The sequence below is a fragment of the Notechis scutatus genome, chromosome 13, assembly GCF_049901735.1.
Source record: "Notechis scutatus isolate UNSWTSFEM ecotype Mainland chromosome 13, rNotScu1.2, whole genome shotgun sequence".
Taxonomy (NCBI): Eukaryota; Metazoa; Chordata; class Lepidosauria; order Squamata; family Elapidae; genus Notechis; species Notechis scutatus.
In genome coordinates, this window is record NC_142021.1 from 3,899,118 (window position 1) to 3,915,929 (window position 16,812).

Here is a 16,812-nt window from a genome sequence, read left to right on the forward strand (position 1 = left end):
TTTTCACTATTTCTGTTTTAATTTAATAAGAAAAGAAGGAAGGAAGAATAGAAATAGAATGGAATGGAATAGAATGAGGAAAGGAGGAGAATAGAATAGAATAGAATAATTGGAAGGGACCCTGGAGGTCTTCTAGTCCAACCTCCTGCTCAGGCAGGAAACCCTATACTATTTGTCAAACAGACGTTGTGATTCTGGGAAAGAGTGCAGAGAAGAGCAACAAAGTTGATTAGGGAGCTGGAGGCTAAAACATAGGAAAATGGGTTGCAGGAATTGGGTATGTCTACCCTAATGAAGGTCTAGGGGTGACAGGGTAGCAGTCTTCCAATATCTCAGGGCCTGCCCCAAAGAAGAGGGAGTCAAGCTATTCTGCAAAGCACCAGAAGGCAGGAGAAGAAACCATGGATGGAAACTCATCAAGGAGAGAAGGAACCTTAGAACGAAGGAGGAATTTCCTGACAGAATGTCATTCCCCACTGTTTTTTCCCCCCTGGGGGGTGGGGGGAGGGAGAGCAGTTTGCATTCAGATTTATCAAGATTTCTGCCTGTTGCTGGAGAGAATCCTGCATTTCTCCCGCCGATCTTCCTCTTTTAGCAAGCGAGGGGAGCAATGTCCTTTCTCAACGCATGTCCAAGGGATAAATATACCGGCGTTCTCCATTCCTCAGCAGTTGCTCACTACGTAAAATAGTCCCGGATTGAGTTACGCCTGGGGTTGTGTCCTCCTGAAACAGAGAGTTTTGTCGTCGGAGCGAACGATGGCGGGACGTGACCTTTTTTTAAACATATGAGCGTCTGTTTCTCTGCAAAGGGTTTTTCTGGTGGTCCCTTCGGAAGGTCCCTCCAGAATCCATCCCCATACTATTTATAACAGAATAACAGACTTTGAAGAGACTTTGGAGGTCATCTAGTCCAACCCCCTGCTCAAGCAGGAGACCCTGTAATATTCCAGACGAGGGGCTGTCCAATCTCTACTTGAAAACTTCCAGGAACGGAGCATGCACAACTTTGGAAGGCAAACTGTTCCACTGAATAATGGTTTTCATTGTCATGGAATTTCTCCTTAATTGTCGGTCTCTCTGTGATAAGTTTCCACCTGTTGCTTCTTGTCCTGCCCTCAGGTGCTTTGGAGAATAGTTTGACCCACTCTTTACTGTGATGGCAAAGTCTTCTTAATGGCTCTTGGTAAGAACACCCCCCAAAATTTGTAATATGCTCCAGAATTCTGGGAAAAAAATTCTTACAATAGGCCACAAAAGCCTTGGAGGTCCTGACTAATTGGACTAAGAAGGGAATGGGGTTTGCAGACAGGAGAAAGGACGGATGGACAGAAGGAAGGGAAGGAGGGAAGGAGGACAATGACTGTGGGGCCCTTGGTGGGGTCCAGACATTTCATGACCCTACTAAGTAACATCATCAGTGCTAGAAGGAGTAGGGCAGAGAGGAGGAGGAGGTGGTGGTGGTGGTCTTTGGTGCTCTCTGAGCTTGCTCGTTTTCTTGCAGACATTTCATTCCCAATCTGGGTAACATCATCAGTGCTAGAAGGAGTAGGGCAGGGAGGAGGAGGAGGAGGAGGTCCTTGGTGCTTGCTCCTTTTCTTGCAGACATTTCATCCCCAATCTGGGTAACATCATCAGTGCTAGTAAGGAGTGCAGTTTGCTATCCATTTATATTCTAATAATGGCTTGTCCTGGGTTGGTCTTAGAAATCCTTTGCTTGGCTTCTTCTGCAGTTTCTTGATTGGGGTATTGTTGGTCCCTTGAAGTCAATCTATACTGATTTGATTGCTGGTGGAGAAGTGCTGGGGTCTCTTTTGGGCTGGGGGTGGCAATCCCTTTTGCATACTCTATAGATGTTGTTTATGTCTATGTGTCTGTTGATGGCTGACGTGTCAGAGTGCCAGGCTTCTAGGAATTCCTTTGGCTTGGTCTTGGATGGTCACCTTGTCCCAGTCAAAATGACGGTTGAATCTCTCTCTTATGTTGTGAAATTCAAGAATTCTCATCATGCCTTCTGATTGCAACTTGGTTGGCTAGTGTAAGGTGATATTTTTCAAGCTGGGAAACCCCTGGGGATTGAAATCCATCCATGTCAAAGTGGTCCAGGTTGAGAAAACTTGATCTAGATCAGAGATCTCCAAACTTGGCAACTTGAAGACTTGCGGACTTCAACTCCCCAAGTTCCTCAGCCAGCTTTGGGAGTTTAGATAACAGATAATCAGAGTTGGAAGGGACCTTGTAGGTCATCTAGTCCAGAGGTCTCCAAACTTGGCAACTTTAAGACTTGTGGACTTCAACTCCCAGAATTCTCCAGCCAGCTATGCTGGCTGGAGAATTCTGGGAGTTGAAGTCCACAAGTCTTAAAGTTGCCAAGTTTGGAGACCTCTGATCTAGTCCAACCCCCTACCCAAGCAGGAGACCCTACACCATTTCTGACAAATTAGTTGAAGTCCACAAGTCTTAAAGTTGCCAAGTTTGAGGACCGCTGATCTAGATGATGGTAACACCCAATTCCAGTTGACTGAGCACCTCAAGGCACAATGCTTGCTTCTGCATCTAAATTCTGACCCCTGGAGTAAACGTTCTCCCATATAACCTTGGATTGACCTTGTTGGAAAGACACAAAAGCACACTGGAGAAACTTCACAAGAGCCTACACACCAAAGTGGCCAGACTCCGCCAACATAAGGAAGGAATTGTTTGTCTCCTACACGCTCCACTCGCTGACAAGACCAAGTCTTTTGTCTCCTTACCAAAATGCCATTCCTCTACTTCCCCCACCACTGTAAATTTCATTCTTTGAACAATCCCTTCCCACCTTTGACAAAAGCATGTAAGAAAAGGCTTGGGTTGTATGCGTGTTTCATTCTGTTGGTTGTTGTTAATGGTTCAACAAGGCACCCATGTCACAAGGTGGTATAGTTAAGGACACTAAGAGAGACCTCTGTCACAGAGCGACCAAACTCTGTGGAGAGCTCATCCACACATCTAGAATTGAGATGGTGTGATATTTGGAAATTGGTTGCAGATAGACTTCAACTTACAACCACATTCTATTCCTATTCCTATTTCTCTTCCGTTCCCTACCCTTCTCCCTTTCCTTTCCTTCCCTTCCCTTCTCCCTTCTCCCTTCCCTTCTATACTTTCTTTCTCTTCTCTTCTCTTCCCTTCTCTTCTCGCTTTCCTTCCCTTCCCTTCTATTCTACTTCCTTTCTCTTCTCTTCTCTTCTCTTCCCTTCCCCTCTTCTCTTCTCTTCTCTTCCCTTCCCCTCTTCTCTTCTCTTCCCTTCCCCTCTTCTCTTCTCTTCCCTTCCCTTCCCTTCCCTTCCCTTCTCTTCCATTCTCTTCTACTTCCCTTCCCTTCCATTCTACTTCTCTTCTTCCTTTCCTTCTCTTCTCCCTTCCCTTCCCTTCTATTCTACTTCCCTTCTCTTCTCTTCCCTTCCTTTCTCTTCTCCCTTCCCTTCTATTCTACTTCTCTTCCCTTCCCGTCCACTTCTCTTCCATTCCATTCCATTCCATTCTTCTTCCCTTCCCTTCTCTTCCCTTCCCTTCCACTTCTCTTCCATTCCATACCATTCTTCTTCTTCTCTTCTCCTCTCCTCTCATTTTTTTCCATATTCCATATCCTATCTTCCTATCCTATGCAGTTTCCAAATTGTTTTATCACCAATAAATGTGTCGAGTTAGCAAATACTGCCTAGCCCCATGCTTTTTCTTCACTAATCCATATCCTTAAGTATTTATACTGCTTTCCACTAATGTCCTTTTACATTTCACGTATATAAATCAATGTTTTTCAGCCTGGGCAGTTTAAACTGTGTGGACTTCAGCTCCCAGAGTTCCTCAGTCCGCATGAAATCTGGGGGTTGAAGTCCACACGTCTCAAAGTTACCTTCAATTCTGACCAGTGAGGAATGATTTATATTCCTTGAAGGTCATCTGGGCCCTCAAAGTGCTAAGGACGAGTTGACTCCAAGGAATATAAATCCTTCCAATTCCCCACCACTCCATCAGAACTGAAGATGCTTCTTGGGTGAGAAGTGAAACTTCTTCAAGGAGGGAGGGGAAAAAAAAACACCAAGAAAGTCCAGTTGCCTTTTGAAAAAAGAAACCATGACTTGGATGGCTGAGAAGCTCCATAGAGAATTTAGCCTCGGAGGCTTGGCTAGCGCAGGGGTCTCCAAACTTGGCAACTTTTAAGACTTGTGGACTTCAACTCCCAGAATTCCCTAGGCAGACTGGCTGGCTGGGGAATTCTGGGAGTTGAACTCCACAAGTCCTAAAAGTTGCCAAGTTTGCAGACCTGTGGGCTAGAAGAGAGAAGCTACGAGACTTAATTCGATGGGAGCAGAGATCCTTTATGGCTGCCAAGAGTTTTCAGGCTCTCTGGTCGGTTTAAGTGGGGGAAGAGAAGGAAATAATCTCCGGCTGCTATTTCTGCCGGAGGTAGCTGCATGTTTAGCTAGCTAGCACCAGCGTGCAGAGGTTGCTCGAAGGCTAAACCTTGGAATGGGCGAACTTTTTGCCCTCTCCGATAAGGGAGGGATCTAGATAGTGAAAGAATGCTTAGAAGAACAAGCCTTGTTTACGGAGGTTGCAGGATTGCGCTGTGGAATTGGATCCTTCCTGATGAAGGCTGAGGCCCGATTCCCAAGAATGAAACTCACCTTACCTGTTGGGAAGGGATTTTCAATAAAAGGGGAAAGAAATCCAATATCTTTCCTTTCCTTCTTTCCTTTCCTTCTTCCCTTCCCTTTTCTTCCCTCCCTCTTCCCCTCTCTCATCTTTCTTCCTTTCCTTTCCTTTCTTTTCCCTTCTCTTCCCTCCCTTTCTCTCTCATCTTTCTTCCTTTCCTTTCCTTTCCTTTCCTTTCCTTTCCCTTCCCTTCTCTTCCCTCCCTTTCTCATCTTTCTTCCTTTCGTTTTCTTTCTCTTCCCTTCTCTTCCCTCCCTTTCTCTCTGATCTTTCGTCCTTTCCTTTCCTTTGCTTCCCTTTCCTTTCCTTCCCTTCCCTTCCCTTCTTTCCTTTCCTTCTTCCCTTCCCTTCCCTTTCCTCCCTCTCATCTTTTTCCTTTCCTTTCCTTTCTCTTCCCTTCTCTTCCCTCCCTCCTCTCCTCCTCTTTCTTTCTTTCTTTCTTTCTTTCTTTCTTTCTTTCTTTCTTTCTTTCTTTCTTTCTTTCTTTCTTTCTTTCTTTCTTTCTTTCTTTCTTTCTCTCTCTCTCTCTCTCTCTCTCCCTCCCTCCCTCCCTCCCTTCCTTCCTTCCTTCCTTCCTTCCTTTTCTTTCTCTCTGTCTTTCTTTCTTTCTTTCTCTTTCTTTCTTTCTTTCTTTCTTTCTTTCTTTCTTTCTTTCTTTCTTTCTTTCTTTCTTTCTTTCTTTCTTTCTTTCTTTCTTTCTTCTTTCTTTTCTCTCTCTCTCTCTCTCCCTCCCTCCCTCCCTCCCTCCCTCCCTCCCTCCCTCCCTCCTTTCCTCTCCATCCTCCCTTTCCCCCCTATTTTAACTCCCAGTAAATGCACTGAGCATTTTTATAACCTCCGTTCTAAGCCACCAGCTCCTTCAAGACTGCAACCTGTAATTGCGATTAATTGTAATTCTCCAGCCCATTATCCACACAGCCAGGAGACCCGTGTTCCGTCCCACAACTAAGGGCTCCAGGCTCAGGTCCAAAACCCAAGTTTGCAAAGCCAACCGAGAAGGGCCAATGCCCTCATTGTGTTCCAAAGGTGCCACCTCAAAACAGGCCCTTCTTCTGGGCATCCACCAGCCGATACGCCTTAGCCAAGGGGGTGCCCATCTTTTCACACACCCGGAAGGGATATTTTGCGTATTGTGCAAAACACACCCCTGCGCATACCAAACGTACAGCTTCCAGCCTGCTCGTCTCTGCCTTGCCTTGCCTTGCCATCATAAACCCCATCACAGTCTCCCACATATGCCTGTACATGTGTGTGTGCAGGAGAGGATGTGTAAGGTTCAGGGCGATGTCGCAATCTTTCCGCTGTGCAGTCAGATGCTGGCCTAGTTCAAGATGTCGTATCAGGAGGATTTTGATTCACGAGATGAATAACTCAGCCTAACAGGATGCTGAAAGTCTGCATACCACCTGGATAGGTGGAGTCCAAAGGAGGCTAGGTCACCTCGGGTTCAAAGATTAGGAGCCTGCAGGTACAGGTAAATTAAAGCTTGGTAAATGGGGATTTGGACCCTGGCTTATTTAGGGTTTGCTTATGCATTTATGTCTCCCTCCCTCCCTTCTCTTTCTTTCTTTCTTTCTCTTCCTTCCTTCCTTCCTTCCTTCCTTCCTTTCTTTTCTTCCCTTCCTCCTCTTTCTTTCTTTCTTTCTTTCTTTCTTTCTTTCTTTCTTTCTTTCTTTCTTTCTTTCTTTCTTTCTTTCTTTCTTTCTTTCTTTCTCTTCCTTCCTTCCTTCCTTCCTTCCTTCCTTCCTTCCTTCCTTCCTTCCTTCCTCCCTGCTTCCCCCATTCCTTCCTTCCTTACTTTCTTTTCTTCCCTTCCTCCTCTTTCATTCTTTCTTTTTCTTCCTTCCTCCCTGCTTCCTTCCTTCCTTTCTTTCTTTTCTTCCCTCCCTCCTCTTTCTTTCTTTTTCTTCTTTCTTTCTTTCTTTCTTTCTTTCTTTCTTTCTTTCTTTCTTTCTTTCGTTCTTTCTTTCGTTCTTTCTGTCTGTCTGTCTGTCTGTCTGTCTTTTTTTCTTTATTTTCTTTATCTTCCTCCCTCCCTCTCTCCCTTCTTGGTGACAACATGTAATGTTAAATACATACTTTTCTTATCTAGTTTTTCCTGACATTATACCGAATAAAAACAGTTCAGGTTTAAAATCGACACTTTCCCTATCTTTCCTCTTTCCTAGCCACCTGTGTATCTTTGCCCAGATTTCTTTCCTTTTTTTTTTGTCTTCGATGGAAGTTGGCTTCTGCCACGAAAGAAGTGCCTGCCTGTGCCAGGATGCATTCATTCCAAGGCTCTTGATTTAAGCTGTGGCAAGAATGCACCTCCTGGCCATGCCAAAATATTTGTGTGCAACGGGTTGCTGGCAAAAGCAAGCAGAGACGTTTCCTTCCTGGGTTTTTTTTTTTTTTAGTTAGCTTTTTATGGTCTGTCAATGATTCTCCAAGTTTGATTGCCCTTCCAGATTGTGTTGGACTTCAGTTTTGGCAATCTTCAACAAGGCCAGCAGGATGGGAGCTGGAGTCCCAATGGAATCGGAAGGCAATCCCTTGTAACTTTGAACTGCTGTAAGTTGAGGACTACAATCCCCCCCAAATTCTCAGCCACACATCTGGAGGGCCTTTGCTATATTTGGGGAACCTGGTTAGCCATCTTTGTGCGATATGTAGCCTTCAAATCTTGGTCTAATGATCTTCCACCGCGCTTAATCTAACTCTCTAATATCTGTGTAAACTTTTCCTTCCTTTCTGAGTGTGTTTATCCCTCTTTTTTTTTCAGGTAGGAGTACTTTACTGCCCAACCATATTGATTTTATCAGCAAATAGCTAATTTTTCCTGCAATGTATTAATTATTTTTTATGCCTAGCCCCATCTTGTGGACTACAGAAGCAACTGGTGTATATGTGTGTGTGTGTGTGTATGTATGTATGTATGTGTATATATATATATATAGATAGATAGATAGATAGATAGATAGATAGATAGATAATTCAAGAACAAATAAGAAAGTTTTGAGAATAACAAGGATAGAGGGAACTTCGAACTGAAGATGCAATTAGAAATGCACAGGCGCTCACTTTTTTTAGTGCCATTGTAACTTTGAACCAGGTTGGATAAAAATCGATGATTTTTTTAAATCAGATTTTTAAAAAATTTAAATAGTTTTTTTTTTTAATTATCAAATTTATTTTAATAGAATGCTTTTGGAATAAAAATCTAAAGAAAATTTTCTCTTTAAGATGCATTAACAATGTAGTTCGTTCAGCACGAAATGGATCTTAGTAGCACAAGGCTGTATATTCTGCAATATTTACATTTTTGGCCACCTCATTCCATGAATCCACACTCTGCAAGCTGGGATAACATGCCCTGCATTGATGCCTTCCCACAATTTCACAGCAGAGATGATAGCTGCTCTTTAAAAACAATGATTTAACAGATATAGCAGATAACCAGAGTTGGAAGGGACCTTGTAGGTCATCTAGTCCAACCCCCTGCCCCAACAGACTCTACACCATTTCTGACACATGGCAGTCCAGTCTCTTCTTGAAAGCCTCCAGGGATAAAGCTCCCACAACTTCTGTTCCATTGGTTGATTGTTCTCACTGTCAGAAAGTTTCTCCTTGTTTCCAGGTTAAATCTCTCCTTGTTCAGTTTCCATCCATTATTCCTTGTCTGGCCTTCAGGTGCTTTAGAAAATAGCTTGACCCCCTCCTCCGCTCTGTGGCAGCCCCTCAAATATTGGAAGGCTGCTCTCCTGTCTCCCCTGGTCCTTCTCTTCACTAGACTAGCCATGCAACCGTTCTTCCTATGTTTTAGTCTCCAGTCCCCCATCATCCTGGTTGCTCTTCTCTGCACTCTTTCTAGAGTCTCAACATCTTTTTTATAAGTGCGGTGACCAAAACTGGATGCAGTACTCTAGGTGTGGTCTTACTAAAGCTTTATAGAGTGGTATTAGTACCTCCCTTGGTCTCGATTGTATTTCTCTGTTAATGCAACTTAGGATTGCATTGGCTTTTTTGGCTGCTGCTGCACAGGGCTGGCTCCTATTTAGCTGGTTGTCCACTAAGACTACAAGATCCCTCTCCCAGTTACTGCTGTTAAGCCTGATTTCACCAAGTCTATATGTGTCCTTTTGGTTTTTCTTGCCTAAGTGAAGGACTTTCCTTTTCTCTACATTGAACCAAGTCGACTTTAAATCAAGCCTTTTTACGAGCGATTTAAACCATCATGAGTTAAATCAATTCGATTTCAATCATGCCCCACCCTGCTTCAAATGGTCACGAAACGACCCACGTTAAGTTCTGTCCTGGAAGGACATCTTGATATGATGAACGGCCAAAACAATGTCAAAGCAAATCCCGTCGGGAATTGCATCCAATATGAAGTCCTTCTTAGCAAGAGCTTTTATCTAATAATTCAATACGGGCCCTCAGGTTTAGCGCTGAGGTAGCCGCTCTCTTATTCCCCCCTCAGGTTTAGGGGAAAAAAATGAAACGGCAGCTAATTCATAGAATATAATATATATATATATATATATATATATATATATATATATATATATATATATATATATATATATATATATATATATGTGTGTGTGTGTGTGTGTGTGTGTGTGTGTGTGTGTGTGTGTGTATGTGTATGTGTATGTATATGTATATGTATATGTATATGTATATGTATATGTGTGTATGTATGTATATGTATGTATATGTATGTATATGTATATGTATATTCCAGTTAATTTAACAATGATTCTTAAAAAATAATCAAATAGAAGAGGAAAAAACATTGACCATTATAAAAGTATCAATTACATTAAATGAAATTAAAAATATAGTTAAAATGAACTATGAGAATTGTAATAAAAAGACAAGTATCAGTTTCTACAATTAGCTGAAAAGATTAACGTATTAGAAAAAAATGTTTTAGAATAAAGAAAAGAATAGCATGTGGAATCTAACCTAAAATATATATGTGATATGTAGTACTTGGGTGATAACTAAAATGATTATATTATAGTAATTTTTAATATGAGGTAAACGGGAGTAAACTGAATGATGTATAAGACAAAAGGGTGGTGCACTCAAATGGGTAATTAAGGGGGAAATGTTTGGAATTGTTAAAATTAAGATGGAATTTATTGAATAATGAATTAAGAATATATGATGAATTTGGAAATATGACAGATAAAAGCATAATGAATACAGATTAAGAAATGAGAGTTTTAAGATATATAAAGAAGATAAGAATATAATCAAAGAAAAGCAGAATAAGTTAAGATATGAATCATAAATGGATAAAAGAGATGTGAAAAACATAAGAATATTTGTGAACATTTATAGAAAATAGGAAATGTAATGATAAGAAACTGAATTATGTAAGATAGATATTAATTATGGTCATGTTTGTATGGAGATATAAAAACCTGGAATCACACTGTTCACCAAAAGAGATGTTTGTAAAAGATAAAAAATGTTTTGGGGAAAAAAAGAAAAGAAAAATAATATAATCATAATAATAATATGGGAGATATTGATTTTTGAGAGAGCATTTTGGCCATTTTGAAGGACAGCGCTATCGATAGCCGGAATCTTTTGATTGATCTCAGAAAGGAACAAGATTGAACGCTTTAAAATGTCTCTTTTAACGTCAGCAACTTCCTCCTGAGGAGAAATGGGTGCCTTGTTTTTTTTCGGTTTGGGAATATAGTCCGTCCTCCGCTTACGACCGCAACCGAGCCCAACATTTTTGTGCTTAAACAAGACGTTTGTTAAGGGAGGGTTCTTTTTTTTTTTTTACAACTTTTCCTACTGCGGTCGTTCAGTGAATCACTGTGGTCGGTAAGTTAGTTAGTCCTCACCTTATGACCACAATGGAGGCCGCAATTGATGTTTTGTTAGGTGAGAAAATTTGTTCCGTGAGCTTTGCTCCGTTTTGTGACTTTTCTGGCCGCCGTCGTTAAAGGGAATCGCCTCAGTTGTTAAATTCGTAACCCAGTTGTTAAGTGAATCTGGCTCCCTCCTATTGACTTGGCTGGCCAGAAGGTCGAAAAAGGGGATCATGTGACTCCCCCAGGGGGGGCTGCCACCAGTGGGTTGGACTAGAAGACCTCCAGGGTCCCTTCCAACTCTTGGTATTCTGTTAACTCTGCTTTTTCCTGGCCTGCTTTGCAACGGGGAACTTGTGGTAGAGAACTTGTGGTGCGGGTAGAATGATGCTAGGGGTGTGTGTGTGTGTGTGTGTGTGTGTGTACAAGAGAGAAAAAGAGCATGAATAATCACTGCCTGGGGGAAAGTGTTTGGAGCCACACCTACCCTGCTCAAAGGGTGACTCATAAATTCTGTTTAAACATTGACTCTTAATCAAAGAACACAGGACTTAAGAGGGAAGCCATTCCTCCCCTTCCCACCTCCTCCTCTTTGCAAAACCCTCTCTCTTCTGGTACTGATGATGTTTGCTAGTTGGGTAATGAAACATCTGCAAGAAAACAGCCAAGCTCAAAGAACACAAGCTCAAAAAATTTCACAATTCCTCCTCCTCCTCCTCCTCCTCCTCCTCCTCCTCTTCCTCCTCCTCCTCCTCCTCCTCCTCCTCCTCCTCCTCCTCCTCCTCCTCCTCCTCCTCCTCCTCCTCCTCCTCCTCCTCCTCCTCCTCCTCACAACTCCCACTCCCTTGTAGCACTGGTGATGTTACCTAGTAGGTTAATGAAATGTCTGCAAGGAAACTACTTAGAAGAACACCAAGAACCCCACAGCCCCTCCTCCTCTTCCTCCCTCCTCTCCCAGGGTCCTGTGATCCCGTTTTGCATCCTTCTGACAAACAAAATCAACGGGGAAACCAGATTTACTTAACAACCGTGTAACTAACTATAACATGTGCAGCAATTCACTTAACAAACCTGGCCAGAAAGGTGGTTAAAAACGGGCCCAAACTCACCGAATAACTTCTCTCGCTCACTAACAGAAGTTTTTTTTGGGGGAGGGTGGGCGTCAATTGTGGTCCTAAGTCTAAGGACCTCATACAGTCGCACGCTCTCACGGATCGCAGTTCTTTGAGTCTCCTTAGAAATTCATTCAGAAGTCAGACCTCTCATTAATCTCATGCCTGAGATTAGTCTTGCAAGCTGCGTTGCTTTTGAATATTGTATATTTTGCTATAATTTTCTTCACTTGGAGGCAGCTACTTTAGGGTTACTGTTAAATTTACTGTTTATTGCACTGGAGAGATTGGTGAGAAGAGCCAAAAGCCAGAATATCCCTTTTCCGCCAGTTCTTTTGTTCAGGCAGGGAGAAAAGGAAGTGGAGGAAAATCATGCCAGGGTTAAAACCTGCCCCTTTGTGTGTGTGTGTGTGTGTGTGTGTGTGTGTGTGTGTGTGTGTGTGTGTTGCCTGTACTCTGAATAAACAGCTTTACGATTAACCTAACCAGATAGGAACGTTGTTGTTACCCACTTAGTAGCTGAATGAATAATTACGGCATAATAACAACAACAACAACAACAACAACAACAACAACAACAACAACAACAACAATAATAATAATAATAATAATAATAATAATAATAATAATAATAATAATAATAGTACAAATCTTTGGTGAGATTCACATCCTTTGGGGCTGGTTGGTAGCTCAACAGCTCGAGTCCTAACCAAGGACCTACGAACTGTTCAGGTAGCGTCAGAGGATATAAGCTGTTCCAAGTAGGGTGGATTTTTGTAGAATCGGGGTATTCAAGTCTGATAAATTCAGGATTTCCAAATAGCGAGGCAGCCCTTTAGGTATTGCTCCAAGGGCTCCAATTACAATTGGGATCACACACGATTTCCTTTCCCAAAGTCGCTCAACTTCCGTTTGTAAGTCCCGATATTTTGTGATTTTTCCTTGCTGCGTGTCTTCAATTTGTGCATCACCAGGTATTGCAATGTCAATGAACCAACCCTTTTTCTTTTCAACTATTGTTATGTCAAGTGTGTTGTGGGCCAAGTGCCTGTCAAGTCTGAATTCTGAAGTCCCACAAGATCTTGATTTTTTCATTCTCCAGAACCTTCTCAACCTGATATTCCCAGTAGTTGGTACTATACTCAAATCCAAACTTTTGGCACAGTTTCTAGTGAATTGTTTTAGCAACTCGGTTATGGCGTTCTAGGTAGTCAGTTTGTGTATTATTATTATTATTATTATTATTATTATTATTATTATTATTATTATTATTATTATTATTATTATTATTATTATTATTATTATTAAAACACATTTGGAATGAAACATCTGGAAGGTGTTGGAAAACAATCCAAAGGGATCCAATGGCCATGTGCAGCTGTGTGTGTGTGTGTGTGTGTGTGTGTGTGTGTGTGTGTTACGTGCATGGATGTACTTGCTGGCGACATGCAGTTTCCTGTATGGAAATAATTTGCGTGGAGAGGCAATCCCATGCAGCCTAAAGTGCTTGGAGTTCTCCAGCTCCAATTTGCAAGTGCAACCAACACGATGAAAATTATTTTAATTTCTCAACACGATAGACAGGTTCACACCATCATTTCAATTGGGGAAAAGGTCCTAGAGCTGTGTACCAAGTGAAAATTTAGCTGGTTTAATAAGAATATTCCGTTTGCCTCTTTTCTAATGCAAAACTCTTTTATCACCAAACGTCACCAAAATTTTCATTGCCTTGAAGAAGCTCAGGTGTGCTAGAGGGCTGAGTATGTTATTTGGAGGGCACCCCAGGTTGCAGTGGATTGCATTAGGAAAACCATGTCTGGCAAATTCCCTATTCCACTCCCTTGATGATGTTAGCTAGTTGGGTAATAAAATGTCTCACCAAGCTTAGAGAGCACCAAGGACCTCCCAATCCTTGTCATTCTTCTCTTTCTCTTTCTCCTCCTCCCCACACCCTCCTCCACTAACCCCATTCCCGTCTAGCACTGATGATGTTACTTAGTTGGGTAATAAAAGGTCTGCTAACAAACCACCAAGCTCAGAGAGCACCAAGGACCTCCCAATCCTTCTTCTTCTTCTCCCCTCCACAAACCCCATTCCCGTCTAGCACTGATGATGTTACCTAGTTGGGTAAGAAAAGGTCTGCTAAGAAAGCACCAACCTCAGCCCCACAGTCCTCTCCCTCCTCCTCCTCGCCTGCTCCCTTCCAGCACTGATGATGTTACCTAGTTGCACAATAAAACACCTGCAAGCAAACCACCAAGCACACAGATATTCCATATTTGTCTGGCTTTTTCTATCAAAGGCAAAACCGGGCTAATCTTTCTTCTGGCCCGTTTTAGTATCTTATGGAAGAGAAGGGTGGAAAATTACAGATCCAAGGCCCTTTCCTTTTTCCACCTTTCACTTTGCCTTCCTGCCTTTTCGAAGAGACCCAATCCAACCCCTTAGGAATTTGCAATCTGACCCAGCACGTTTAGGAAACCGAATGGCAGTTATACCTGCAGCCCAGGTTAAACTCTCTGCACCTGGGAAGCAGATGGGAAGAGACCATCTTTTGATACTGATATCTCTCTTCCATCTCTGGCTGATTCAGAGATCTCTCTTTTGCCCCGAGGATCGCTTGTGGCTGCGCTTTTGACTTGAGTTTGCAGTGCCAAAACTAGTAATTAGCTGCTTTCAGACTTTACTCGTTTCTGCCTCTCCCAGTTCCTCTTGAGCAGGGTTGCGAGGGCTGAGCACTTTTTCTTTTCTTTTTTTTCTTTTTGGGTGTTGGGGCTCGGTCTTTGGATCTACTCAAGATCTATCAATAAAGAAGGCTTTCATTGTGGGGCAAAGCAGGGGCTTGATTGCACGCTTGAACTGGGAACACGGGAGTTCGGGAGGAGGCTTTTAGCAAGCGAAGGTAACTTTTGCTGACGTCAACCCAATAACTCTTCTCCTTCTCTTGTGGCTTTTGCGCAGATGCCTTGCTGGCTGATCTGGAATCCACTACCTCCCATATCTCCAAACGGCCGGTGTTTCTGACGGAGGAAACCTCATATTCGTATCCCACTGGAAACCACACCTACCAAGAAGTCGCTGTCCCTCCGCCGGTACCACCTCCGCCTTCCACCGAGGCCTTGAATGGGACTGTCAGCCTCTCTTTAGACCAATGGCACCCCGTCCTTCCGAGAAATGTTCCCCAACAGGTATTTCATTTCCTAAATCTTAACTTTCCACACCCTGAGAATTACATTCCTTCCAACCCAAAGCAACTACTTCCCACAACACTCTCAAACTGTCTAGTAAGGCTGTATTGCTGTTCTTATACTTTTTTTAAAATTGGGAGGGGGGGGGACGACCAGATTTGTTTAATGACCGCATAATTCCTTTAACAACTTTAGTTTATGGATTAGGCCCTATCAAAATACAGAGTTCCAAAAATCATTATTAAAATCCTATTAAAAACAAGTCAAAATGGAATTGGAATAAAATATAATTTAAAACAAAATTGGGATAAAATGCAATAATTTACTATAGAGACAAATTAGATAAAATTGAGTGGCGCGGTGGCCTAGCAATGCAGCTCTCGCCTTACAGTCAGGAGGCTATGAGTTCAATCCTAGGTAGAGGCAGATATTTCTCTCTCTGGGGGCAATGAGAATATATCTGCCGAACAAAACTCCTCACTGGCAACAGGAAGGGCATCCGGCCAGTAAACACTCAGCTCCATTCAGTTGTCCTGACTCCACCTCACAAGGCGCTATGGGGTTGTTAAAAGAAGAAGATGGTGATAAATTAGATAAAATTATTTTTCAATATGACCTCTTGTTAAAAGAAGAAGATGGTGATAAATTAGATAAAATTATATTTCAATATGACCTCTTACAATCTACCCCAATCTGTCCCATCTATGCGGATCTCAATGGAACCATTTTACTCTCAAGTCTTATGTGCCATATTAAATGTTGTTTTCAAATTCTGGCCACCCATAAGGTAAGTTGTTTTAATATGGGGTTCTAACAGCTTTAATGCTTTGCTTAATGTTGGCAAAAAAAACGGCCGTAAAATGGAGCGCAATTTGCTTCCTTGCTTAGCAACAAAAAACGTCAGGCTCAATTATGGTCATAAGCTGAGGACAACCTACCTGCATAGCAAAATTCCCATGCCTGAAATGTATTTGACTGAGAAATTGTAAACTGCTTCGCACGTAATATGACATTTTTAAATTTTATAACTCAATCCGCATTGTGCCCCATGAGGTAAATTTCCTTCTGGGGAGGCCAGATAAATTTGGCACGGATATCCTCTGCCTTCCGTCTAAAACCACTCTCTCCTCTTGGAAAGCATCTCCTTTGCAACATCATTACACTAAATGTGGTTAATTCAGTGGCTCCTCCGTGGCTGTTTTTTGCATTAAGAAAAAAACTTAATTATAGCTCGCCGAGGAGATGCTGGCTCATATTACTGATGGCAGTGTCTCCCCTTCACCCCAGCTAAACTTAGGACCTTAGGATACAGGTAATTCCTACGTAGCTGGAAGTTTACCAGTTTTGCCTTTTTTGTGAATTGTCGGCCTGGGGTAAACAGACCTCAAATGCCACACCCTCGGAAAGTCCTTTCGCCTCGCCGCTTCCTCTCCAAGTTGTGTCCGAAGGCGCAATGGAATGAGGAAGTTGTTAAGCGCACATTGTGGAAAGAGGGAAGAATATACCCCTAGGTATACATACAACCACAGTTGAACCCAAAATGTTGCCAGGTTGTTGACTTAACACAGCTGGCGATTCTAACATATTTAAATAAAATTCTTTTTTTTTTTTTTTTACAGCCACAGCCTCAGTCTCCTTTGTATAGTTCCGGTGCGTCTGTATCCAGGGAGTGTACTGCCTCTCCTTCACGTGCCAGCGATGAAGAGCACGTCTACAGGTATTCTAGTTTCCCCACCTTTCTTAGAATAACAGAGTGGGAAGGGACCTTGGAGGTCTTCTAGTCCAACCCCCTTCTCAAGCAGGAGACCCTATCCCGCTCCAGACAAATGACTGCCCAACCTCTTCTTTAAAAACCTCCAGTGTTGGAGCATCCACAACTTCTGGTGGCAGGCTGTTCCATTGGTTAATTGTCCTCACTACCAAGAAATTTCTCCTTATTTCTGGGTGAAATCTCTCCTTTCCATCCATTGTTCCTTGTATTATCTAGTGAGTTCAG

General features: G+C 42.4%; 1 protein-coding gene across 3 annotated transcripts in view; it reads left to right on the forward strand.

Annotated features, from left to right (window-relative positions):
• Nucleotides 1-16,812, forward strand: part of PXN (paxillin) — a 49,633-nt gene that overhangs the window by 12,082 nt on the left and 20,739 nt on the right. For 2 of the 3 annotated variants that reach the window (XM_087942748.1, XM_087942750.1), the window contains exons 2-3: nt 14,590-14,816; nt 16,436-16,533. In XM_087942748.1, the coding sequence (XP_087798874.1) occupies nt 14,590-14,816; nt 16,436-16,533 (325 nt within the window). Of the gene's footprint in view, nt 1-7,147; nt 7,251-14,589; nt 14,817-16,435; nt 16,534-16,812 lie in introns of all 3 variants that reach the window. The other variant, XM_087942749.1, reaches the window with a different exon arrangement.